The 25,628-nt window shown below is 39.4% G+C and overlaps 1 protein-coding gene and 1 long non-coding RNA gene across 2 annotated transcripts; one reads left to right on the top strand and one right to left on the bottom strand.

Annotated features, from left to right (window-relative positions):
- Positions 1 to 6,231: 6,231 nt before the first annotated feature.
- LOC109731159 (uncharacterized) lies at positions 6,232 to 9,281 on the bottom strand. The gene is made up of 4 exons (XR_002224610.2): positions 8,490 to 9,281; positions 7,917 to 8,007; positions 7,791 to 7,820; positions 6,232 to 6,990 (listed from the first exon to the last, which is right to left on the bottom strand). It is a non-coding gene; the product is annotated as an uncharacterized LOC109731159 (long non-coding RNA).
- A 329-nt stretch (positions 9,282 to 9,610) lies between these two features.
- Positions 9,611 to 25,274, top strand: QNG1 (Q-nucleotide N-glycosylase 1). Its single transcript, XM_012779825.3, has 4 exons — positions 9,611 to 10,227; positions 10,823 to 11,082; positions 19,075 to 19,270; positions 24,432 to 25,274. Exons 1-4 carry the CDS (start codon positions 9,891 to 9,893, stop codon positions 24,662 to 24,664), a joined length of 1,026 nt encoding a protein of 341 aa, XP_012635279.1. The 5' UTR covers positions 9,611 to 9,890; the 3' UTR covers positions 24,665 to 25,274.
- The last annotated feature ends 354 nt before the right edge of the window (positions 25,275 to 25,628 follow it).

The following is a 25,628-nucleotide window of genomic DNA, read 5'->3' on the forward strand; positions in this document are numbered from 1 at the left end:
AAAGCCCTGGCAGTTAACAGCTTTGTACACTCAACCCTTGGTTAATTGGTTATCTGTGGGGGATTGGATCCAGGCAGATATAAGGTTGCTCAAGTCCCTGATATAAAATGGTGTCATAGTTGCATATAGCCTATGCACATAACGCCTGTCATCTCTGGATTACTTACAGTACCTCATACAACATAAGCACTATGTATTAATAAATAGTTGTTACACTATTTAGGGAATGATAGCCAAAAAAAAGTCATGTCCAGTACAGAGGTAATTTTTTTCCCAATATTTTTTGAGTCAATGGATGCAGAACTCATGGATATGGAGGGCCTAATCTACTTAATTTTTATTTTTTTAAGACAGGATCTCACTGTGTGTTTCCCAAGCTGATCTTGAACTCCTGGTTCAAGTGATGTGGCACTACCCTACCACACTTGTTCCTTTGCATTTAAAATGTGGAACTAATATGAGTCCAGGTGTTTGCATGTGATTCTATACGCAAATACACATTGGAGAAGAGAAAATGCATGTGTTTTATAGGGGTGAGTTCCCATTTGCCAGGTGATCACCAGACACTAGCAACAGGGTTAGGATAAACTGGCATGCCACCTATCCCTTGACCTGAAATGTTTCTTTTCCCTGCTCCTTCCAACCCCTTATCTCCATCTCTTAACCCCCACACCTTTAATTGTGAGAGAAATAAAACATATGTCTCCAAATCTCACACCTTTCAGAATCCTTTCAGAATTTTTTCCCCTTTTGGTCATCCTTTTTTTTCACCTTCCTGAGGAATTTCTACCATTTAAGACCAGGATTCATAGAAGGGGAGGACCAGTTCACCTAGAACAAAATCTATAGATAGGATGGAAAAAAAATAACTTACCAAAAGTTAACAGGGGACCAAAAGAGGGAGAAGTCCTTTTAATAGAAGAGTTGGCAAGATAATAGGGTAGAAGGTGCCAGATAGGTCTCTCAGAGACCTCCCTAGATTTCAGCCTGTGGCAGGACAAGTAGGGGATGATTAGTGAGAGCAGGAACTCCAGGTAGGTTGAAGAGAAAAATCAAAAAAGAAGCAAGGCAGAAGCCTCACTTCTAATTTGGAGCCCTGCAAAGTGTCCCAGTGACCATATGAGATAGGAAGCACAGAAGAAATAGAGACGTGCCATGTTTTGGGACAGAGATGATGAGATCACACACACATAAAATACCCCACAGAATTTCCCTTTCACACCCATATATCAAAAGAGGGACATGAGAACTAATGGGCTAGAACTAATGGTTGAGAACTAATGGGCTTGTGATGGGGTCACTATGGTGAAGAGTGTTATTACTGAATAGGAGGAGCTATAAGGTAGACCAGCCAGGGGCTGGATGGAGACATGGAAGATTTGCAAAGGATATGCAAAAAAGATTTGCAATACCAGTGAAAGCCAACGTGGGATCAACTTAGTCAAGGAAGATTGTTGAGCTGAGTGCTGAGAAACCACACCACCAGTTACACTAGCTATGGCCATTCAATGGTAGCTATGGGAAGAGCAGAGGCCAAAATTCAGACACCAAACAGACTACACCTCAGGTAGAGGTCACAGCTTGCTAACAAAGATCTTTTCCTCCTATTATGAGGAGAACACCTAAACCTCACTTTGCACCCAGAAGACATCTTGAAAAGGTTGAGGCAAAAGAAAGACCTTGGAAAGAAAACAAACAGCCCTTTAAATTAACTATTTCCCTTAAATGAGACTATTTAAAACTGGAAGAGGCCGGGCGTGGTGGCTCACGCCTGTAATCCTACCTAGCACTCTGGGAGGCAGAGGCAGGTGGATTGCTCGAGGTCAGGAGTTCAAAACCAGCCTGAGGGAGACCCCGTCTCTACTGAAAATAGAAAGAAATTAATTGGCCAACTAATATACATAGAAAAAATTAGCTGGGCATGGTGGTGCATGCCTGTAGTCCCAGCTACTTGGGAGGCTAAGGCAGGAGGATCGCTTGAGCCCAGGAGATTGAGGTTGCTGTGAGCTAGGCTGATGCCACGACACCCACTCTAGCCTGGGCAACAAAGTGAGACTCTGTCTCAAAACAATAAATAAATAAAATAAAACTGGAAGAGACCAAGTTACTGTTACCTTGCAAGTTTATGTGTTTTTCTGGTCATCAATGGGAATACGAATTTATGAGAAAGTTCAACTCAGTCAAGAAGGCATATGGCAGACTGGGCGTAGTGTCTCAAGCCTGTAATCCTAGCACTCTGGGAGGCCAAGGCGGGAGGATTGCTTGAGGTCAGGAGTTCAAAACCAGCCTGAGCAAGAGCAAGACCCCATCTCTACTATAAATAGAAAGAAATTAATTGGCCAACTAATATATATAGAAAAAATTAGCCAGACATGGTGGCGCATGCCTGTAGTCCCAGCTACTCGGGAGGCTGAGGCAGTAGGATTGCTTGAACCCAGGAGTTTGAGGTTGGTGTGAGGTAGGCTGATGCCACAGCACTCACTCTAGCCTGGGCAACAAATCGAGACTCTGTCTCAAAAAAAAAAAAAAAAAAGAAAAGAAAAAAGAAAAAGAAGGCATATGGCAATTTGGGGGCACTGGAATTCCCCACAGAAACAGGAAAGGTAAGGCTAATGCTCTCAAACTATAAATTCTAGGTGGAGGTGGTCTCATTTGGGGTGGGCTTTCATATGATACATCAGGTAGCCTTTTTTTAAGATCATTTATTCATACTTGTGTCTCAAACTGGCACCAATTCCATATACAGTTCAGACTCTAGGACTCTTTTTGGGATCAGGCTGACACTAATCTCCAGCCACATCATGGCTTGACTAATTTTCCCTGCCCTATGTGTTACCAAAAGTTCGGTACTTGTCTCTGAGGCCAAGCAAAGAATGAGAATAAGTGGTTTAAGGAAAAGCAAAGAGAAGTTTATTCATTTGCTGGCAAATGAGGAGGATGGCAGACTCTCATCTTAAAGAACCATCATCCTCCCTTTAAGCAGAAATACAGAGTTTTTAAAGGGGGCTTTCAGTTTGGGGCTATTGCCATTTAACTATAGCATCTCCAGTGAAGATAATCTCATGATCATTTCATTGAGCCATCTCCTGTGGTTTAAGACAAAGAACACCCTCTGCCACTCTGATTACTGGTCTCAGACAGGAATGCAGGTTTTAATTCCTCAAAAAGGGTGAATGGTTTTTAAGAAATAACTCATAAAACATTTTGCCCTTTTTCAGACCTTTACTTCTCTTACATATGCTGCTTCCCTCACTCCATTTCACCTGCAAGCACTCCTCCAGTGAGTCATTTGCACAAGAATCCCTGGCTTCTACAACTTGATCTGGGTCAGTTGAGCTGGAGCTAGAGCAGAAATGGACATCACCCAGACATCTTGGACTTAGATTGTGATGAAGTAGTGATACTTTGGGTTATGTCCTTCTGAAGAAGAGGTGAGAAATTTTTATTTTATGAGGAATAACTGCATTATATTAGGCAGGAGTTTTTTGGGGGGAGGATGAGAGGGTTGTTTTTGTTTTTGTTTACAGTCTTGCTCTATTGCCCAGGCTAGAGTATAGTGATGTCATCATAGTTCACTGCAACCTCAAACTCCTGGGCTCAAGCAATTCTCCAGGCAGGAGTATTTTTGAAGGCACATATATGGAAAAAATTTTGTTTGAATGCTGAGCAGCCAAAGGCATGAATTATAATGGATATTTTGTTAATATAACATAAGTTTCCCCTTTCTAACAGTTTTCCTTGTGTGGGATTTCTCTCTCCGCTGTATGTAGATTTGATGAGATAGAAATCTTGGTCCTTAGATGTGCTCTATAACCCCAGATGATGGGTGTTTGATTTAGGCATAGTCAACCAGACTCTTTCCCCAGGGATTTTCAATCTTGTGCAGAATGATGCAAGCGAGTTGTAATGATCACGGTGTTTTCAGCAGTAGTGAAAGAGACCTTTGGGCAGTTTCTGCTCTCAATACTCTAAAACTACATGGTTTCTGTTTAGGAGTTTAGTTCCCCAGCTTTTCTTTCCAACCTGTGAGCTTTTTCATAACCTTTCAAAAAATTCTCACCACAAAAATAATAATTGTGAGGTAATGCATTTGTTAATTACCTAGATTTAAGCATTCCACAAAATATATATACTTCAAAACATTGTGTTATATATAATAAATACATATAATTTTATCTGTCAATAAAAAATATGTTTTTAATCTTTTGCTTAAATTATCCAGTCAGCTGCTATTACATGCAGCCTTTCTGTCAATCAAGAGGTTTATCTTACTATAATTCTTTTTATTTGTAAAGACAGGGTGGGTAACAAAAGTCACCCAAAGTATGGGCCACTGCTGTCAACCAACATCACTTGGATCTTGCCTTTATCAGTGTTGGGACTCTAATAATAAGCAAAGTATTAAATTATAATGGAATAAATCTATTGTTTCCCATTATATATCATTAACATTATTACTACAATTCAAAATCAGGGCTGGGTGAGGTGGCTCACACCTGTAATCCCAGCACTTTGGGAGGCTGAGAGGGGAAGATTATGCTATGTCTGGGGTTGACCAGTAGTTTCCTGGGAAGTGCCAAGCTTCACTCAAGGATGCCACTGAGCATCCTGGGCAATGAACAATGTGCCCTGCATTTCTGGCTTTTCCCTTCACTTTTAGACTTGGATAAAATGACAACTTCATGGATAAAGGATATGATTTCCTAAGCAGCCACCAAAGGAGATGGGTGATACAATCTGGAATTACGGAGAAGTCAACACCCTTGAGGGGCAACTCTGACCAAGGGGAAGTAACAGATACAAGAGAGAATTTCCTCTCCTTCCTCCCCCTCAAAACTACCCTGAGGCATAGTTTCTCCTTATAGTTTGTCCCGTAGACTTCCCCAACCACTGTGCCAAGACTCCACCTGAGTGACTAGCTGTGTCTCTTTCAGCTCACCATGAAGCAGTGGCTAGGACAGCATTGCGTCCTCTCAATGTTCACGCCCAAAGACTGTACCCCATAAATAAACATCAGCACTTAAACCCTGACTCAGATTCTCTTTTCAAGGGAATCCAAGTTAAATTTTCCTTTGTCCCTGCTTATTTTTGCATTGCTTTTAAATAATATTTAGCTTTTCCTCCTAAGTAGGGAATATTAACTTCACTTTTTACAAGCAAAATATGGTTCAAAAAATTATTTTTTTTTCCCAGACAGGGTGTCACTCTGTTACCCAGGCTAGAGTGCAATGGTGTTATCATAGCTCACTGCAATCTCCAACTCCTGGGCTCAAGAAATCCCCCTGCCTCAGCCTCCCTTGTAGCTGGGACGATAGGCACGCACCACCATGCCCAGATAAAAATTTTCTATTTTTTGTAGAGATGGGGTCTAGTTCTTGCTCAGGCTGGTCTCAAACTCCTGCCCTCAAGTGATCCTCCCCTTTTAGCCTCCCAAAGTGCTAGGATTACAGGTGTGAGGCACCATGCCCAGCCCTGGTTTTGAATTGTAGTAATAATGTTAATAGTATATAATATAATGGGAAACAATAGATTTATTCCATTAAAATGTAATACATTATTATTATTATAGTCCAGATACTGATAAAGGCAATAATATAATATTTTAAATCAGAGAATGAAGTTAAGAAGCATGGTTTTCACCAGAAAGATTCAAGATTTTATTCTGTCCTTAAGTCATATCGTGTAGATGGGACATTCAACACTCAGTAAAAAGACACTAGGGGCCGGGTGCGGTGGCTCACGCCTGTAATGCTAGCACTCTGGGAGGCCGAGGTGGGCGGACTGCTCAATGTCAGGAGTTCGAAACCAGCCTGAGCAAGAGCAAGACCCTGTCTCTACTATAAATAGAAACAAATTAATTAGCCAACTAATATACATAGAAAAAATTAGCCGGGCATGGTGGCACATGCCTGTACAGGAGGCTGAGGCAGCAGGATTGCTTGAGTCCAGGAGTTTGAGGTTGCTGTGAACGAGGCTGACGCTACGGCACTCACTCTAGCCTAGGCAACAAAGCAAGACTCTGTCTCAAAAACAAAAAAGACACTAGGAAGAGAAAGAGTCTTCACTGGTACTAAGAAAAGTAGGATAATATAATGCCCTGGAAGCCAAGGGAGAATTTCATGGAAATGGTCAATCTTAAATGCTAAATATGGATAAATCAAGAAGAAAAGGAACAGAGAAAAATTACACTGTAGTGAACCATATCTTCTTCTTTGTTTTTTGAGTTTGTTTTGTTTTGTTTTATTTCCAGAGACGGGGTTTCACCCTTTGTCCCAGACTGGAGGGCAGTAGTACAATCATAGTTCACTGTAGCCTCAAACCCTGGGCTCAAGGGATCCTCCTGCTCAGCCTTCCAAGGAGCTGGGACTACAGGTGTGAGCCTCCACACTAGCATACCTTTTTTCTGCTAAGCCTTCTTGGGGCTCTAGTCTATCATCTTGGGAATTTCACGAAAAGTAAAAACAAAGTGTCCTACCTTCACAAAATCCATTTTACTTCTCTGCATAACCCCTTCTGCATATAAGAAAAAGTACAACCTCCTCTCTAGCAATGTCTGTTGTCCATTCATTGCTCTAGCCAACTTTTTAAACTTTTCCTCAACAATATCTCTTAACCCTCTATTTCTTTAAGTACCTGCCATACGCTATTATGATAGAAAACAGAAGATAGAGCAATAATTGTTGCCAAGAGCTTGACATTTAATTTACATATTCAGAATGGCTCTCTTGGTAAGTGGAATAATCTCACTTGGATACTGTTCAGGAGGGGGAAAAGTGATAGGGACACATCATTGATCATATCTCCTGCCCTTGTTAACCTTTAAAATGCAAGCTTACAGGTTATTTTGAAGTCATCACAATCTCTTCAAAAGCCTATGCCTATGAGGTAGAGCTTCTGGCAAAGGTTTTCAAAGAAACAAACATTCTCAGCTAGCATGTTGCTTTGGTCCTTTGCCCCTTGCACTTTCCTCCTCCTTTTGTGAACACAAACCTGTAAGTAGAGCCATTTCACACCATAAAGACAAAAGCCACATGGTAGGAATGATGAAGTAGAAAGAGGAGCCTAGATCCTTGCTGACATTCTCAAATAGGTGCACTAGCCCTGGGGTGCCGACCTCTGGATGAGAAAAACAATCCCATTTTACTTTAATCACTATAGTCTGGCTTTCTGTAGCTTGAAGCACAATCTTGTCCAGATATTTGTTTACCTTTCTCGCCAGATCGTAAGATGTCAGATACCACGTCTGTCCTTGCTCTCTATATAAGACTGTAAGCTTTCATATGAAGTAACAAAAACCCAACTCAAGCTGCTTTAAACTATAAGGAAGTTTATTAACTCACATAACTGAAGATCTTAAAGTAGGACAGATTGAAGAGTTGACGTAATCCCATTACTCTAGTTCCATTTCTCTGCCATTCTTTTGGCCTTGTCCTCCCCATGTGTTCACTTCAAATTCCACCAAAAGTGCCATAGCAATTTCAGGCTTTACATCCAAGCTCAACCAGGTCCAGAGGGAGCAAAAATCACTTCTGGAAGTTCTCCTTGAAGAGTGAGGAAAAACTTTTCTGGAAGCATCCTGCAAACCTATCCTTGCAACTCACGGAGGTGAACTGGGAAACATGCATAATCCTAATTCTGTAGCTGGCAAGCGGATGGTATTAACCAGTCCAGACCACCCCTGAGGCTGAGGATGCTAATCTACAGAGACTGTGGTTAAGAGAGACAGATTCCTGAACAATATCTATTGGAAATGAAGGAGAGAAACAATGTTGAGTAGGTAATTAACTCACTTTTTGTATTCTCAGCATCTTGTAGACATACTAAAAAACAAACAAAACAAACAAACATAAAAACCCAGACACAAACAACCCAAGTTTATGATTTGTCTCAATATTAAGAAAGAAGCAGGCTCACACCTGTAATCCTAGCAGTTTGGGAGGCTGAGGCAGGAGGATCACTTGAGGCTAGGAGTTCAAGACCAATCTGGACAACACAGAGACCCCATCTCTACAAAAAATAAGATAATTAGCTGGGTATAGTGGCATGAGCATGTAATCCTAGCTACTTGGGAGTATGAGGTAGCAGGATCACTTGAGCCCAGGAGTTCGAGGCTACAGTGTACTATGATCACTGCATTCCAGCCTGGGCAACAGAGTCAGAAATCTATCTCAAAAAAAAAAAAAAAGAGGAAGCATGTTTTATTCTTATTTTTACTACTGCTAGTGTCTAACTCAAACTCTGAACATAGGGAAGAATTCCAGTTGTTGATCTTTTTCTATCAGCAAGAGAAAATGGCCTGAATTATTCATATTTAATCCTTTAGATTCTTTTAGATTGCTAGATTTTCTTGCTCATCAATTTGACTCCCAAGACTTAACAGCTGCTGGTGTAGAAAAGAAAAATCCCAAGCCAACAGATTTATATTTATTCAACAACTGTATTCGTGGAAAACACATCATAGTGGAGTGCTTAAAGTTCCTTTTTCTTACCAAAACGAAGAAACCGGAGGGATCAAGATCTTCCGTTTCTCTAGAGGCACAGCTGTCAAACTTCAAAGCTCCAAATCCTCCAAAAATACCAAGGAAGAGACTTTACTGTCGATAACTAGAGATGACTACTGATTATTTTCAACAGGGGATTTTCAAAGGTGTGAGCGTTTTGTTATCCACGGAGACTTAAGTCTTCCAAAAAGAATAAAAATACATCTATATACTAATACTGAATCACCAAATTTGGATCAGCACTAAATTGACTTCTGTACCTCTCTTATCCTAATATAAAGAAAGTATTTCTAAAAGTTTGCAGTTAGTGATACTTTATTTCCTCATTTTTAACTTCTCTTTAGTAGGGGCATTGATATATAGTCACTAATTGACCAAAATGGTGCTCATAAAGTGCCCCCGATTTGGGGGGGGGAGATCGATTATCAAAGGTTTGAATCTCAGCCGAAAAAATAGTTGTGATGGGGGTTAATCAATGAACGAGTTAGCTTCCCTTGCAAAAATGGGGATCACAACAGCCGCTTTTGTTAAGTCCCTGACTAGGTGAGTGTGTACGTAAGCACAATGTCAGGCACACAATGTTCATTTAACACTTTAATACACTTGTTTCCTCACCCGTTTCTCCAAACATCCCAACTAATCAAACGTTATTTCGGCTTCCAAACAGGCCAGGGATTTGGCAAAAGAAACCAGCTGTCTGCCGGGCGGCCGGCCGCTGCCCAGCGTCGCAGTCGGGGGGAGGCTCAGAGCCCCGCACCGAGGCCGACCGCCATAATGCTCCTGACGGCCAAGGAAGCTGGATGCAGGGCGTCGCCGACAGCCCAGACTGCGTCCTCAGGGAAAGGAAAGGACCGGGAGCCGGCTGAGGGAAACGCCGTACACCGGTTGCAGTCATCGCGACCCAAGCCAATTCGGCACACCTCAGTCTTCGTGTCCCACCTGTCCGAAGGGGGTGGTGGGAGAGGCACAACATAACCGAGACACACATCCCAGACTGGGCAACCCCGGAGCCGGCCCGCTCTGGACCCCACGAAGCGGCTTCCGGACCTTCAGAGCCGGAAGCCGAGGTCTGGCGCGCGCCCGAGCGAGAGGAGGCGGGGACGCTCTCCCGGAAGTGCCTGAGGCCTCGGCGCGGCGCGCAGCCCGCGGTCTCTACGGTTAATTGGGAGCGCGACGGGAGGGATCCCACTACCCGGCGACGCTCAGTTCTCAGTGTCGCTCTCTGGGAGGGCAGGCAGGACTTTGTTTAGTTAGGGCGGCGACCCCACGGTGGGTAGGGCGCGCGAGGCGCTGAGGGACTCTGGCCCTTGCGCCGCCTAGAGAGGGAAGAGAGTGTGACCAGTCCGAAGTCAAAAGCGTCGTTTTCCTGTCCCAAAGGGTAGGGGCACAATGGACAGGCTCCTAACGCCCAGGGAATCCGCTAAATTCATTGCAGAAAACAGCCGGGATGTGTTCATTGACAGCGAAGGCGTACGGAGGGTAGCCGAGCTGCTGCTGGCCAAAGCTTCGGGGCAGGAGCTGCGCGTGGAGGGGTGGAAGGCCCTTCATGAGCTGAACCCCAGGGCGACAGACGAGGCCGCGGTCAACTGGGTGTTCCTGACAGACACTCTCAACTTCTCCTTTTGGTCCGAGCAGAACGAGCACAAGTGTGTGGTGAAGTATAGGGAGAGAACGTACAGTGGGTACTGGTCCCTGTGCGCCGCAGTCAACAGAGCCCTCGACGAAGGTCGGTGCCCTTCTCAGAACATCGGACCAGACAGCCTTTGAGGCGCCAGTTTACTGGGGGGGCGGGGTGTCCCAGGGAGCAGGTTGGGAGATAGAGTTATATGTTAACGAGGTGAACCTGACGTGCTTCCAGGTCTCTCTGCTTAAAAGTATGAGGAGAGGTGTGTGGAGTGGGAAATGATCCTAATATTTGTCATTATCGCAGCTTAAGCATAAAAGTCGGTTTTCTAAACAATGCTGCTTTAATGACACCTGGAGAACAAAGGGACAGATATAAAAACATTTTACAAGTCAAAATACATCTGATGTAATATTACAGTAGTTAGAAGTGGGTGAATACACGCGAACAAGTAGAAAATGAGAGTTTTGCTTTTATTATTCATCCAGTTTCGGTGCATTCCGATAACCTCATTTGGTTTCATATTAGTTGCCTGTTGTAAAAGCAAGGATCTCCAGCAGAAAGAGCATGTGGCTCTTGGGGAAAAAAAAAGAAAAGAAAAAAGGAAATAAAAAAAATTAAAAATAAAATAAAAGCAAGGATCTAATGAATATAAAAGTATGACATTGCTCTTCTGAATTTTCTTTTCTCCCTAAAGGAATACCTTTGACTAGTGCCTCATACTATGCCACAGTGACCCTGGATCAGGTTCGCCATATATTTCGTTCTGACTCAGATGTTTCCATGCCTTTGATAGAAGAGAGGCATCGGATTCTCAATGAAACCGGAAAAATTCTGCTGGAGAAGTTTGGAGGCTCATTTCTTAATTGTGTGCGAAAAAGTGAAAATAGTGCACAGAAGTTAATGTACTTGGTTGTTGAAAATTTTCCTTCCTACCGAGATGTAACTCAGTTTGAGGTGAGTTGTTTCTGTTGGGGATTTTAGTAGTTTTAATAATCCTCTCAGATAAAGTGGGGATGATTAATGGGTGCAAAAATATAGTTAGAATGAAGCATAGTTAATAGAACAACAAAGTGACTATATAATCAATAAGTCAGGGTGTACTTTAAAATAACTAAAAGAGTGGAATTAGAATGTTCCTAACACAAATGTTAAATGCTTGAGGTGATGGATACCCCACTTCCCCTGATTTGAATAATTCACATTGTATGCCTATATCAAAAGATCACTTGTACCCTATGAAGATATACAATTGTTACATGCTCATAATAATTAAATTCTTTTTAAGTAATCCTTTTAGAGTTAACTCTTTTACTTCCAGAACTTGTTTTGGTAATAAAAACTTAAATTTAAATTTTGAAGTTCATTCTCTGTGGACAAGAACCAGTAACAAAATTAAGTGGTGTTTCATCACTTCTTTATGTTTTCTAATCAGTGTATTTCTCTTATTCTTTACTTTTGTCCTTTTTTCTTTGTCCATTTAAGATATTTCAAACCTAAAAAACATTGAACCCCTTTAGTACTCCAAAAAATTTACTTTATTGGCTGAAAATCAGAATGTGTACTCTAACCATGAGCAGTGGTGAGAGCCTGTAGTGCCAGTTACTAGGAGGCTGAGGTAGGAGGATGGCTTCAGGCCAGGAGGAGTTTGAGGCTACAGTGAGCTATGATGGGGCACCTGAATAGTCATTGCACTCCAGCCTGGGCAACATAGTGAGACCCCATTCTCTTAAAAAAAAAATCAGAATGTGTACTAAATTGTAATAAGTATTTCTTGCAAAGTTCAATGAACTGTATATATACTATGGGCTTTCTTTTTCACATAACATACTTTAACAATATTTGTTTTATGGTACAAAAAAATTAAATAGATGTACTTTTAAAATGGTGAACATTTTGTTATACCCTGCCAGTATGCACCTGGATTTTATTTTTGTGAAATTCTTTTGGAATCCTTTATTACAGTGTATTTTAACTATGGCATAGAGTGGCAGTAACTTAAGAGGAATAACTGAATCTATTAAATAAATTAATGAATACTTATATCAAATTGAATTTTAAAAGTTATCATTTTGTAATTGTGATTCACAAATAACTGTGATTACCAATAATACTGTTTAATCACTCTTTATGATGTAAAAGTATTCACACACTCTCATTTGATCTACAGAACAGCTCTGTGGGGCTAAAGGATGAGGAGTATTATTGTCCTGTTTGCAGACCAGGAAGCAAAAAAGTCTGACAAATTAAATGATTTACCTTAGGTCATTAGTAAGGAAATAGCTATACTTTTGATTCTACATAAAGTAAAAGATGCCTGATTAGCTATGTTAATTAAGATTCTTGTAATTGCAAGTGACAGGCCACAACTAAAAAAGGCTTAAGCAAAAAGAAGAATTTTTAGATGTGTATGTGAGACAGAAGCACCCCAAATCAGGGACTCAAATGCCATCAGGATTCAGTCTCCCATCTTTGCTTCTGTTGGTTTCATTTTTCTCTTACTGCAGACCAGCTTTCTCCATGAAGTAGAAAAGGTAAATGTCCTTGAATTTTGCATCTTATTGCTTCAGCTACCAGAGAGCAAGGGAGACACTCTCAGTGCCAATTCTAAAACTCCCAGACAGGGACTAATTGAACTGGTATGGATTTTGACCAATGAAGTGTGGTTGCTGTGTATGAATGAGGCTGAGAGATAGCTTCTAGTAGAGAGTTCCCAGGCCACTGTTGAATTTCATTCTGTTCTGACTGACCATTTTGCTAATAATGCAAGTGTTACTTTTTGAGATCTATCTTTGTCTTCAAAGTATGTCATTCATTTCTTGTTTTTCAGGAAATTACGGATCAAGTCCTTTGGTCCATTGTTTAGGCTATCCAAATATATTAAACAGTGTATAAAAGAAATCAAACTGTCATTGATGTAGCTATTAATCTATATATTCCAGAATTGACACTAATACACTAATCAGTGTGATTCCCTTATTCTTTACTTTTGACCTTTTTCCTTTGGCCATTTAAAATATTTCAAACCTAAGAAACATTGAATCCTTTTAGTACTCCAAAAAATTTACTTTATTGGCTGAAAATCAAAATGTGTTCTCCATCCAGGACCAGTGGTGAGAGCCTGTAGTGCCAGCTACTAGGAGGCTGAGGTAGGAGGATGGCTTCAGGCTAGGAGGAGAGAATTTTAGTAGATAACAGGCTGATTAAATTTAATATGATGTCAGGATGGAATGAATTCGTGACACCATGTAGTTTGTCTACTTTCAAGTTGTCCTGAGTCCTTATTTTTGGAAATGAAAGGAATATATATATATATGTGTGTGTGTGTGCATATATATATATATATATATATAGTAGCTTATAATACTGATTTAGCAAACATTTGCTGAGTTTACTTTAGAACACAGTGCTTTTGATTTGCTTTGCTTAAAAGTTATTTTTTTAAAAAATGTACCAGGATATAGATTAATTTTAAGGCTGATACATTTCATTTTATTTTATTATTATTTTTCCTTATGAGACAAGGTCTCTATGTAGTCCAGTCTGGTCTCAAATACCTGGGCTCACACAATCCTCCTGCGTTAGCCTCCAGAGTAGCTGGGATTACAGGCTCAGGTCACCATGCATGGTTTAAGGATAATACATTTTTTTTTTCTTTTTGAGACAGAGTCTCACTTTGTTGCCCAGGCTAGAGTGAGTGCCATGGCGTCAGCCTCGCTCACAGCAACCTCAAACTCCTGGGCTCAAGCGATCCTCCTGCCTCAGCCTCCCAAGTAGCTGGGACTACAGGCATGCGCCACCATGCCCGGCTAGTTTTTTTTTTTTTCTATATATATTAGTTGGCCAATTAATTTCTTTCTATTTATAGTAGAGACGGGGTCTCACTCTTGCTCAGGCTGGTCTTGAACTCCTGACCTCGAGCAATCCGCCCACCTCGGCCTCCCAGAGTGCTAGGATTACAGGCGTGAGCCACCGCGCCCAGCCAGGATAATACATTTTAAAATGAAAATTGATACATGAACCATTTCCCTTGAGTAGTCATTTATAAAATACATTTTTACAGAAAAATCTCCAAAATGTTACAAAAAACATACTTAAGAATCTTAACACTTTTTTCAAGGAGTATTATGTTTTTTCAATTTATTTTTCTCGAAAGATTATCATTAGTTACCCAAAAAGCACTATATTTCTTTTTTTTTTTTTTTTTTGAGACAGAGTCTCGCTTTGTTGCCCAGGCTAGAGTGAGTGCCGTGGCGTCAGCCTAGCTCACAGCAACCTCAAACTCCTGGGCTCGAGTGATCCTTCTGCCTCAGCCTCCCGGGTAGCTGGGACTACAGGCATGCGCCACCATGCCCGGCTAATTTTTTATATATATATCAGTTGGCCAATTAATTTCTTTCTATTTTTATAGTAGAGACGGGGTCTCGCTCTTGCTCAGGCTGGTTTTGAACTCCTGACCTTGAGCAATCCGCCCGCCTCGGCCTCCCAAGAGCTAGGATTACAGGCGTGAGCCACAGCGCCCGGCCAGCACTATATTTCTGTAACCCCTATGATGCCTAAAATAATACTGAGCACATAGTGGTGTTCACTTAATGCTTTGATCAGTCAATTTATAGTTCTCTTTGTATATTAATTTAAAAGACACACAAATAGTTAAAGCACATTGCCCAGTTAATTCCAAATATGGAGGAATTCTAATGAACTTTTGGGACTTATTTTGAAATTCACAAAGTATCACAATTGAATATATTTTGTATTTTAAAATTTTCTAATTGCAAAGGTAAAATATGCTAATTATAGAATTTAGAAAGTACAGAGAAGCAATCCCTATTCTACTACTGACAGGTAGCCACTGTTGATAATTGAGTTTTTCAAAAAATTAAAAAAAATTTTTTAAGGCTAGTCAGTGGGTCTTTTATATATTTATATGTGTATATATATGTATGAATGTGTATTCATGGGGGGAAATAGGATCATGCAGTATGAACTGTGTTGAAATTTAACATTGTGAATACTTTTCTATGGCAGTAAAAATTCTTTCATGGCACCAGTTTTTTCACAGCAGCATTTTTTTGTTTTGTTTTGTTTTGAGACAGGGTCTCACTCTGTTGCCCCAGCTAGAGTGTAGTAGCATCAGTGTAGCTCACTGCAACCTCAAACTCCTGGGCTCAAGCGATCCTGCCTCAGCCTTCGCAGTAAGCTGAGACTGTAGAGGTGCACCACCACGCCTGGTTAATTTTTCTATTTTTTGGAGAGATGGGGTCTCACTCTTGCTCAGTCTGGTCTCTAAGTCCTGGCCTGAAGCCATCCTCCCACCTCAGCCTCCCAAGGTGCTAAGATAACAGGCTTGAGCCACTGCACCGGCTAGTTGGTTGTTATATTTTTTCTTTTTATTTCATTTTATTTTATTTTTTAAAATTTATTATTAAATGTCATTTTCCTTTTTTTTCCTACAGCATAGAAGTGGAAGAGTACTTTTTATTTTATTTTATTTTATTTTTTAATTTATTATTACATTTCCTTTTCTTTTTTTTTTTCCCTACAGGTTGATATGTATATACATATATATATATACACACATACATACATACAGGTTGATATGTATATACATATATACATTATATATATATATACATACATACATACATATATATATATATATTTTTTTTTTTTTTTTTTGAGACAGAGTCTTGCTTTGTTGCCCAGGCTAGAGTGAGTGCCATGGCATCAGCCTACCTCACAGCAACCTCAAACTCCTGGGCTCAAGCAATCCTCCTGCCTCAGCCTCCCGAATAGCTGGGACTACAGGCATGCGCCACCATGCCCAGCTAATTTTTTCTATATATATTAGTTGGCCAATTAATTTCTTTTCTATTTATAGTAGAGACAGGGTCTCGCTCTTGCTCAGGCTGGTTTTGAACTCCTGACCTCTAGCAATCCACCTGCCTCAGCCTCCCAAAATGCTAGGATTACAGGCCTGAGCCACCGCTCCCTGCCAGTTGTTACATTTTTTGATCTTTAACAATTCACACAAAAATAGTCAAAGGTGTTTTAAATGTATACTTATTTACTGAGAATATCATTCATTTGTAGACATTATGAACAGATGAATAAAATTAAAAATTTGTAATTCAGACAGATTTAGATCAGTGATTTCCCAACTTGGTTGTGCCCTAGAACACTTAGGAAGCTTAAAATCCAGATTTCCATAGCATCACCCTCAAAGATTCTGATCAATAGGTGAAGCAAGAGGTATTTTTTTAAGCTCTTTTAAAGTGATTCTGATTTAGAGTATGCAGTAATTTTGTAAAAGTCATAATTACTAAATCATCTGTCTGTAGGACTGTAAAAAAAAAAAGCTTCCTTAAGCTATCGTTGTTCCTCTGACATATTGATAAATATATATGAAAATGTGTTTTGATATTTCGACAGATAACATTTTATGTTACTCTTAAGCATTTATAATCCTTGACTTTTCTATTTTTTCATGATAAATTTATTGAGGAATTTGTTCAAGAAAATTAACTCATGGTCGTAGAGTTTTTCACTGACAATCATTTTATAAAGGTACTATTTTGAAAATATTTTAATCACAAAGCAATATTTTGGGATATATAGAGAATTCTTACTTGGGGATTTACTGGTATTTTTAGTGATAACAGCTAATATTTTAGAGGCCCAGAATTTGATTACTAAAATCATTTGATTACTAAAAACCATAATTGGCTTACTAAGAAAATATTTTATAGATTATTTGAATTTATTTTTAGATTTCTCACTTGAATATTTTTTCTTTTTTTCATTTTAAGTGGTGTTATAACCTAATCTTTATGATATACTAGTCCGCTACCATGGAAACAGTGGTCATGATGTGACAATTTCTGTGTTTTCTTAGATGCTAGCATTGATTTTGTCATATTAGTTTGATTCCTCATTTTTTCCATTTTGCTCTGTTAATCTTGTTTACAATATCAGATAATAGCTTCTATTATAATAAACTTTATGATGTAATAATTGTGTTTGATATACAGTTTTATAAATTGAGGTTTGTGTCTTGCTGTTTTATAAAACTAGACTTAACTAGAAACCTAGTTACCATATATAAATCCAGTTTAGATGGAATAATAATTGCCAGGTTGTCATATTTGGGTTGATTTGGAAATATAGATTCATAGCATAACATAGGAATGTTTTTTAATGACGGTGTGTTTCCCAACCCCTCAACTTAATTTATGGACTTTACACCATGTCAAAAAATGAACATGTGTGTTTTTCTTTTCTTTTTTTCTTGACAGTGTCTCACTCTGTTACCTGGCCTGGAGTGCAGTGGCATCAGATCCTAAATTTCTTTCTTTTTTTTTTTTGAGACAGAGTCTTTCTCTGTCACCTAGGCTAGAATGCCCTGGCATCAGTGTAGCTCACAGCAACCTCAGACTCCTGGGCTTAAGTGATTCTCCTTCCTCAGCCTCCCAAGTAGCTGGGATTATAGGTGCACGCCACCATGCCTGGCTAATTTTTCTATTTTTAGTAGAGATGGGGTCTTGCTCTTGCTCAGGCTGGTCTCAAACTCTTGAGCTCCAGCAATCCTCCCACCTTGGCTTCCCAAAGTGCTTGAATTATAGGCTTGAGCCACTCTGCCCAATCAAATTTTTATTTAGTAAAAGTGAGTCTGGCTCAGTTGTAATAGGCATACCTTAAGGATCACTTGAGATCAGGAGTTCGACACCAGCCTGAGCAAGAACAAGATCCCATCTCTAATAAAAATAGAAAAATTAGCCGGGCGCAGTGGCATGTGCCAATAGTCCCAGCTACTCGGGAGGCTGAGGCAGGAGGATCACTTGAGCCCAGGAGTTTGAGGTTGCAGGAAGCTATGATGATGCCACTGTACTGTAGCCTAACCAAGTGACAAGAGAGAGACATTGTCTCAAAAAAAAAAAAGGACATAAATGATCAACAGCTGGGACTATTGGCACATGCCACTGCGCCCGGCTAATTTTTCTATTTTTATTAGAGATGGGATCTTGTTCTTGCTCAGGCTGGTGTCGAACTCCTGATCTCAAGTGATCCTTCTACCTCGGCCTTCCAGAGTGCTTAGGGGATCAATTATGTCTTTATCTCAAAAAGAATCATGTTATCTGAAAGGGAACAGTTAAAAAATGAATGTTGTAATTCTCTTCAGACCTGAGCTTATGGATGATTATTTTCTTTTTTATAATTCTTCTGTATTTTATACAATTAATGTGAATTATGTTTCAGTCAGAAAAACATGTGTATTTTTTTTTTTTTTTGAGACAGAGTCTCACTTTGTTGCCCAGGCTAGAGTGAGTGCCGTGGCGTCAGCCTAGCTCACAGCAACCTCAAACTCCTGGGCTCAAGCGATCCTTCTGTCTCAGCCTCCCAAGTAGCTGGGACTACAGGCATGTGCCACCATGCCCGGCTAATTTTTTCTATATATATTAGTTGGCCAATTAGTTTTCTTTCTATTTATAGTAGAGACGGGGTCTCGCTCTTGCTCAGGCTGGTTTCGAACTCCTGACCTCGAGCAATCCGCCCGCCTCGGCCTCCCAGAGAGCTAGGATTACAGGCGTGAGCCACCGCGCCCGGCCAACATGTGTATTTTTAATTTAAGAAATTTTCAAAAGGAACATTCTTTAGATGTCAAAAATAATAAGAGTTGGATTATAGTGATACAGAAATATGTATATGAAGTCATGCTATTAAAAAGATAATAGTACCAGGATTACATAAATTGTATTCTATGTGCTTTGAAAAAAATGGGAAGCAAATTTGGAGTGATAGAGGTAATGTTTTTAAAGTCCTTTTGTTTTCTGTAAAAGGTGTATAAATTCTTACCAACACAGTAAGATTATTCAACATGTGCCTTTTTAAAATAGCATACACAAAGCTGTCAGATACTCAGGTAACATTTATATTCTCTTCATTCATCAGGGGAAAAGAGTTTCTTTTTACAAACGAGCCCAAATCCTTGTAGCAGATACGTGGAGTGTATTAGAAGGAAAAGGAGATGGCTGCTTTAAAGATATCTCCAGCATCACCATGTTTGCTGACTATAGATTACCTCAGGTTCTTGTTCACCTTGGAGCCCTGAAATACTCTGATGAACTACTAAAGAAGCTTCTCAAAGGTTTGTAACCTTAAATGTAGAGAAAATGGCTTTTGTTGTTATGTTGTAGAATATGGATATTGTGGAAAATTGTGCTATTTGAACATTTTAATTCTAGAGTCTAATAAAATGAAACCTAAATTTATGTTACATGAAAATGTGCAACGCTGACAGTTCATCAGCTGTAGTATTTGAAGAGTGTTAATTAAGCTGAACAGCACACTACATTGTGATATAAAAGGTAGGCTAAGGGATAGGTGATATGTACTGGATTTTGAGTCAGAAGGTTCCATGGTCTACCACTGGATTATCTTGCACAAGTCACTTACTTCTCTAGGCTTATTTATTCACCATTATTGGATATGATTATTGATATCAAGAATGGGAGCCTTATATTAATAATATATAAGAATAGGTAAATTGAGTTGAGAAGTTTGTGTGAAAAGTAGCTTTTTGTTTTTTAAACATTTCCTCATATAAGAAAAATAATTATGCTTGAGGCTAGGAGTTTGATACCAGCCTGGGCAACATAGTGAGAACCATCCCCACAAAAAATAAAAATAAAAAAATTAGCTGGGCATGTTGGTGCGTGCTTGTAATCCTAGCTACTCCAGGGGCTGAGAAGGGAGGCTTGCTTGAGCTCAGGAGTTTGAGGTTACAGTGAGCTGTGATTGCACCATTGTACTCCAGCCTGGGCAAAAAAGTGAGACCCTAGCTCTAAAAAAAAAAGAAAAAGAATTATATGATTTTCATGTTAATTTCTCTCTTTTGGGTAAAGGATTTTTGCTTTTTTCTTTATTAAAAAGAGGTAATGGGCTGGGTGTGGTGGCTCACGCCTGTAATCGTAGCACTCTGGGAGGCTGAGGTGGGAGGATCGCTCAAGGTCAGAGTTCGAAACCAGCCTGAGCAAGAGCGAAACCCCTTCTCTACTAAAAATAGAAAGAAATTAATTGGCCAACTAAAAATATATAGAAAAAATTAGCCGGGCATGGTGGCGCATGCCTGTACTCCCAGCTACTCGGGAGGCTGAGACAGGAGGATTGCCTGAGCCCAGGAGTTTGAGGTTGCTGTGAGCTAGGCTGATGCCATAGCACTCTAGCCAGAGCAACAGAGTGAGACTCTGCCTCAAAAAAAAAAAAAAGTAATGTTTATGATTAGTTGTCTCTTGTGAAATAGATTTAAATCTCCCCAAATCAGAATAAAACAGAATATAACAGTACCATTATTCTTATGGTTGGTTCCACCAGGTTTTTGTGCTGACTTAGGCAATTCATTTTGTCTTCCATTTCCTCGTTTGAAAAATAACATGCTATTTTATGTCATAATGCACCTGTCCTGGGTCATTAAGTGTTGGATACCTTTAAAAGGAATCACATTTAGCAATCAGGGCATCTTTTTCATATAGCCATATTCAACTGCTTGCTCATTCATTCATTCATTCACTTACTTACCTACCCACCCGCCTGCCCATGTATACATACACATACCTACACTACTCATTCCTTTCTCTAAGCATTCTCTTGCATGGTTTCCCTTGTCCTAATTTTCTTTCTTTTTATAAATTCAAATCCTACACATCCCACACACATTCTGTGAATCTGAAAAAGGTTCCCTTTCCTCAAGCATTTTTTTTCTCAAATGCTACCTTTTTTCCGTGTAGCTTTTCCTGACTTCTGATGATTTGTTCATCTCCTTCTAAATTTTTATAACACATAATTGTCTCTGCTACTGTGATAAAAACCCCTATGAGAAGGATCAGTTAGCATAGTTGCACAGAGATGTCAAAATTTTCTTCTCCCATCCATGTCAGCTTCAGAGGCTGTTTTCCAGATATCCAGCTATGGCTGTTACTGCCTCCATTTATGCCTATCTTGTAAAAGAGTCTGTTATCCTTAGCTAGTTTGACATGGAGTAGACAATTTCCTTTGCCCCTTAGTTCATTTAATCAAAATTTGATTTTTCAAAAAGTTTCTTACTGGAAAACTAGAGGAGAAATAAAGTAAGATAATAAAAAACTATAAAAATAGTAAAGGAACACACACAAGCATAGTGCACTGATTTTTTAAGACTACCTTAAGTGAAAAAGAAAGACTACCTTAAGTGAAACTTAGAACCAGCTCAGCTTGACTAGATGAGGCAGGACCTTCCTTAACTGGCCCTCCAGTGATGCTTCTTCCAAACTTAAGGATGTGCTATACTTACATTCCTTTCCCTCTCCCTTACCTCTTCTGGGTATCTCCTGGATAGCCCTTGGAAGTTCTACCCAGGTTTCTGTCCCCTTTGTCTTTAATCTGTCTCTTCACCAAAGTCATATTTCGTAGCCAATTATGAAGACTGACAATGCAATTTGGCTAAATTTAGATTCTTCACTGTGAAGAATCTAGGGCCAGCTTTTAGCCCTAATACATTGGCTATATTACTTCTCTTACTCTAATGTATGTTGTCAGTCCACTCAAATGATTCAGTCTTTTTCTGTTTTTTATTTTTTTTTTATTTTATTTTATTTTTTTTTCCCAGATGAGTAATGGTGAATAGTCTTTTTCTGTTTTAAAGTCCATGTCCCATCCCATATTGTAAATTGCTATATTAGTTTCCTAGGGCTGACATATCAAATTACTACAAACTGGTTATCTTAAAACAGTAGAAATTTATTGCCTCTTAGTTCTGGAAGTTAGAAGTCTGAAATCAAGGTGTTGGCAGGGCCATCCTCTCTAGGAAGGCCTCCCCCCCTTTTTTTTTCACAAGAAAATTCAGAAGAGATGAAGGCTCTTGGGTATAATTCTTCCTTGCCTCCTCCCAGCTTCTGGTGGCTCCCACCAATCCTTGGCATTCCTTGGCTTGTAGCTGCATCACACTAATCGTGCCCTTCTTCCTTGTGTGTCTCCTCCATCTCTTTGTGTCCTCTCCTTTCTTATAAGGACACCAGTCGTCAGATTTAAGGCTTACCTTAATTCAGTATAACCTTGTCTTTACCTGATTATATCTGCAAAGACCCTATTTCTAAATAAAGTCACATTCACAGATACCAAGAGTTAGGACTTGAATGTATCATTTTGGGGGACACAGTTCAACTCACTGCTATTCTCTATTGCTGTATAACAAATTATACTAAATTTAGTGGTTAAAACAATAAACATTTATTATCTCACAGTTTCTCTGGGTGAGGAATCTGGATGCTGCTTAACTAGGTGCCTATGGCTCAAGGTTGCAGTCAAGTTATCAGCTGAGGCAGTGGTCTTATCTTATGGCTCTGCTTGGGTGGTGGCCTCTGCCTTCGAGGTCACTTTTGTGGTTGATTTTGCAGTTTTGGCAAGTTGACAGTCAGGTTTAGAGATGAAGGGGGAAACTGAAGAGGAAGGTATGAATTTGTATGTTAGCACCTGGGGCAAAATAAGGAAATGGAGGAGTACCGTTAGTCTCCCTTCTCCCATCTGTTCTATCACCCAGTGCCTAATCCCATGGGAAAACTGCATAGAGGGGCATACGTAACACAACTTAAGATCACAGGGCCTCTTGAGTACTCTAAAGCTCTGTGTAAGGGTGCAGGTTGGTGGCCAAATATAGACTGCATATATGTTTTGTTTGGCTTCAGCAGTGCTTTAAGCAATAAGCAATTTTTAGTTTCCAGTACTTGAAAATGAGGAGATTTAAAATAAAAATCAAACTTTCTGACTTCTCTTATACAAGAAATATGGAAACATGCTAACTTTAGACGGGACAGCACACATTCTGGCTCACCACAGTTTGTATATGATTGCTGCATTTGTTTATCTGCCTGATCTTTACAGGCATTTGAGTTGATGAATCCTTTTCTAGTCTCAGTGGTAAGACATAGCCAGTGGGTACCCTGTAGGATCAGGTATACCCTGGAGATGGGTACTGAATAGACTGGAGGTCTTGTATGAGTTCTCAGCTCCATATTTAGGCGAAGCTGACTAAAAGGATCCTGAATCCAAAGAATGGTCATGGTTTTCTTTGCTCAGGTTAACAACTTTGATTCCCAGGTTCTCTCTGATGCACCTAGAGTGTCCCCAAGACAATGTTCAGTACCCAAGCAAGGAGGGGAGGTGCTGTTTATTGAACCCTCCAAAATTTGCAGTAATTTTTTAATATCAAACCGAACTTTTTTTTTTTTGAAACAGAGTCTCACTTTGTTGCCCAGGCTAGAGTGAGTGCTGTGGCATCAGCGTCACAGCAACCTCAAACTCCTGGGCTCAAGCGATCCTGCTGCCTCAGCCTCCCAAGTAGCTGGGACTACAGGCATGCGCCACCATGCCCGGCTAATTTTTTTTTTCTATGTATATTAGTTGGCCAATTAATTTCTTTTTTATTTATAGTGGAGACGGGGTCTCGCTCTTGCTCAGGCTGGTTTTGAACCCCTGACCTTGAGCAATTCGCCCGCCTCAGCCTCCCAGAGTGCGAGGATTACAGGCGTGAGCCACCGCGCCCAGCCTCAAACCGAATTTTAAATCCTTTCTTTTTAATAACTATTACTTGCTGTCATATTTTTAAATTTATAGTTACCACATATTCACTTATTAGGTATTTGTTGGGGAGCTGGTATGTGCAAGGTGCTATGCTAGATCCTGGAAATATTGAGACAAACAAGCCAGACATGGCCCCTGTCCTTGTGGAATTTAACTTGTAATATAAAATTAATGCCCAAGTCTAGAAATGGTTTAAATTACCAAAAGCAAAGTCTGAAGCTTATGATTTTAAAATGAGCACTATTTAAACACTGTGTTTTAGAGTACTGCTTAGCCATAAAAAAGGATGACTCAATGTCTTTTGCAACAATTTGAATGGAACTGGAGACCATTATCCTGACTGAAGTATCTCAGGAATGGAAAAATAAACACCACATGCACTCTCTATTAAATTGGAACTAACAGATGAGAACACATGTGCACAAAGGGAAGTAAAACTCAGATTGAGCTGGTGGGAGGGGTAGAAACCTAGCTAACAGGTACAATGAATACTATTTGGGAAAATGGGCACACTTACAGTCTTGACTCAAGCATTACAAAAATGATACATGTAACAAAAATATTTGTACCCCCTTAATATTTTGAAATAAAAAAAAGAATAAAAAAATACTGTGTTTTGTTCTGCAGTAAAGTTCTGAGTAGATTTTGTATCATGGACTATTAATGCTTCTTGCTCTGTTGTTTTCCCATTGCAGGAGAGATGCTCTCGTATGGGGATAAGCAAGAGGTGGAAATCAGAGGCTGCTCACTTTGGTGTGTTGAGCTTATCCGGGATTGTCTTTTGGAGCTTATTGAAAAAAAGGGTGACATACCTAATGAAGAGATCAATTCCATTCTTCTGGATTATTTCTTATGGGACTATGCCCGTGACCATAGGGAAGATATGAAAGGAATTCCATTTCATCGTACACGTTGCATATATTATTGACCCCAAGGGTAAACTGATCCAAAGAAAACTCCCTGAATGTTTATAACATATAATCATTTTTACAGTTTTGCTTTGATAGTAAGAAAAGATGATAGAAGTTACAGGAATGAAAAAAATTGATTATCCAATCTCACTTAAAAAAATTTTTCCAGACATATCACTGTGTATTCCCAAGCTTATCATTTGCTTGCTTAATTTTGACTCTATTTTTCTTTTCTGTGGACATGTAGTTGACAGAAATAGTGAATGAACTTTAATATTTTATTTAAATCTCAGATTTCTTAATTAATCATGCTTTATGTGACTAATCTTCGGTGACAATATTTAATCTATTCAATTGATATCTTCTTTCATGGTATAGTAATTTTCTATATGCCTTAATCATTTGATATAAAAGAGAGAGAAGGTAGGGTTTTTGATATATGAATGATGTTGCTCTTGTAAAAATCAACATAGACACCTTATTTTAAACTTTTTATGGGTAATAATAGTGGGTTTTGTACTTTATGATTTTCAATTTAGGATATCTGTCTAATATATATATATATATGTATATATTTTAGAGTAACTATATTGGAATTGAATAAAGATTTTCAGAACTTTTCTTAACCCTAGAATGGATTATTCATTAAAATAGAATTTACAACATATAATTTTAAAAAGTTTACAATAGATTGGATTATTTATTTTCTGTTACAGAACTCTTATTACCTATCAAGCACGCATTTCCCACCTCCTAACAGAATCTTGATTTTGTTAGGTATCTACCGGGTCTGGTTGCTGTGACTGTGAATCTGGAAAAGGTGCCCTGTCCTCAAGCACTTTACTGCCATCTTCTGGAAACTTGTCATAATAACCTTACAAATGACAATGACTATGCACAACCACAAGGAGTGGTCTTGGGTCTATTCTTCCTGTGTGTGACTCAGGGGAAGGAGATTCCCATCCCCAGTAATGGAGGTTA

Source organism: Microcebus murinus, chromosome 12, assembly GCF_040939455.1.
Source record: "Microcebus murinus isolate Inina chromosome 12, M.murinus_Inina_mat1.0, whole genome shotgun sequence".
In the NCBI taxonomy this organism is placed as follows: domain Eukaryota; kingdom Metazoa; phylum Chordata; class Mammalia; order Primates; family Cheirogaleidae; genus Microcebus; species Microcebus murinus.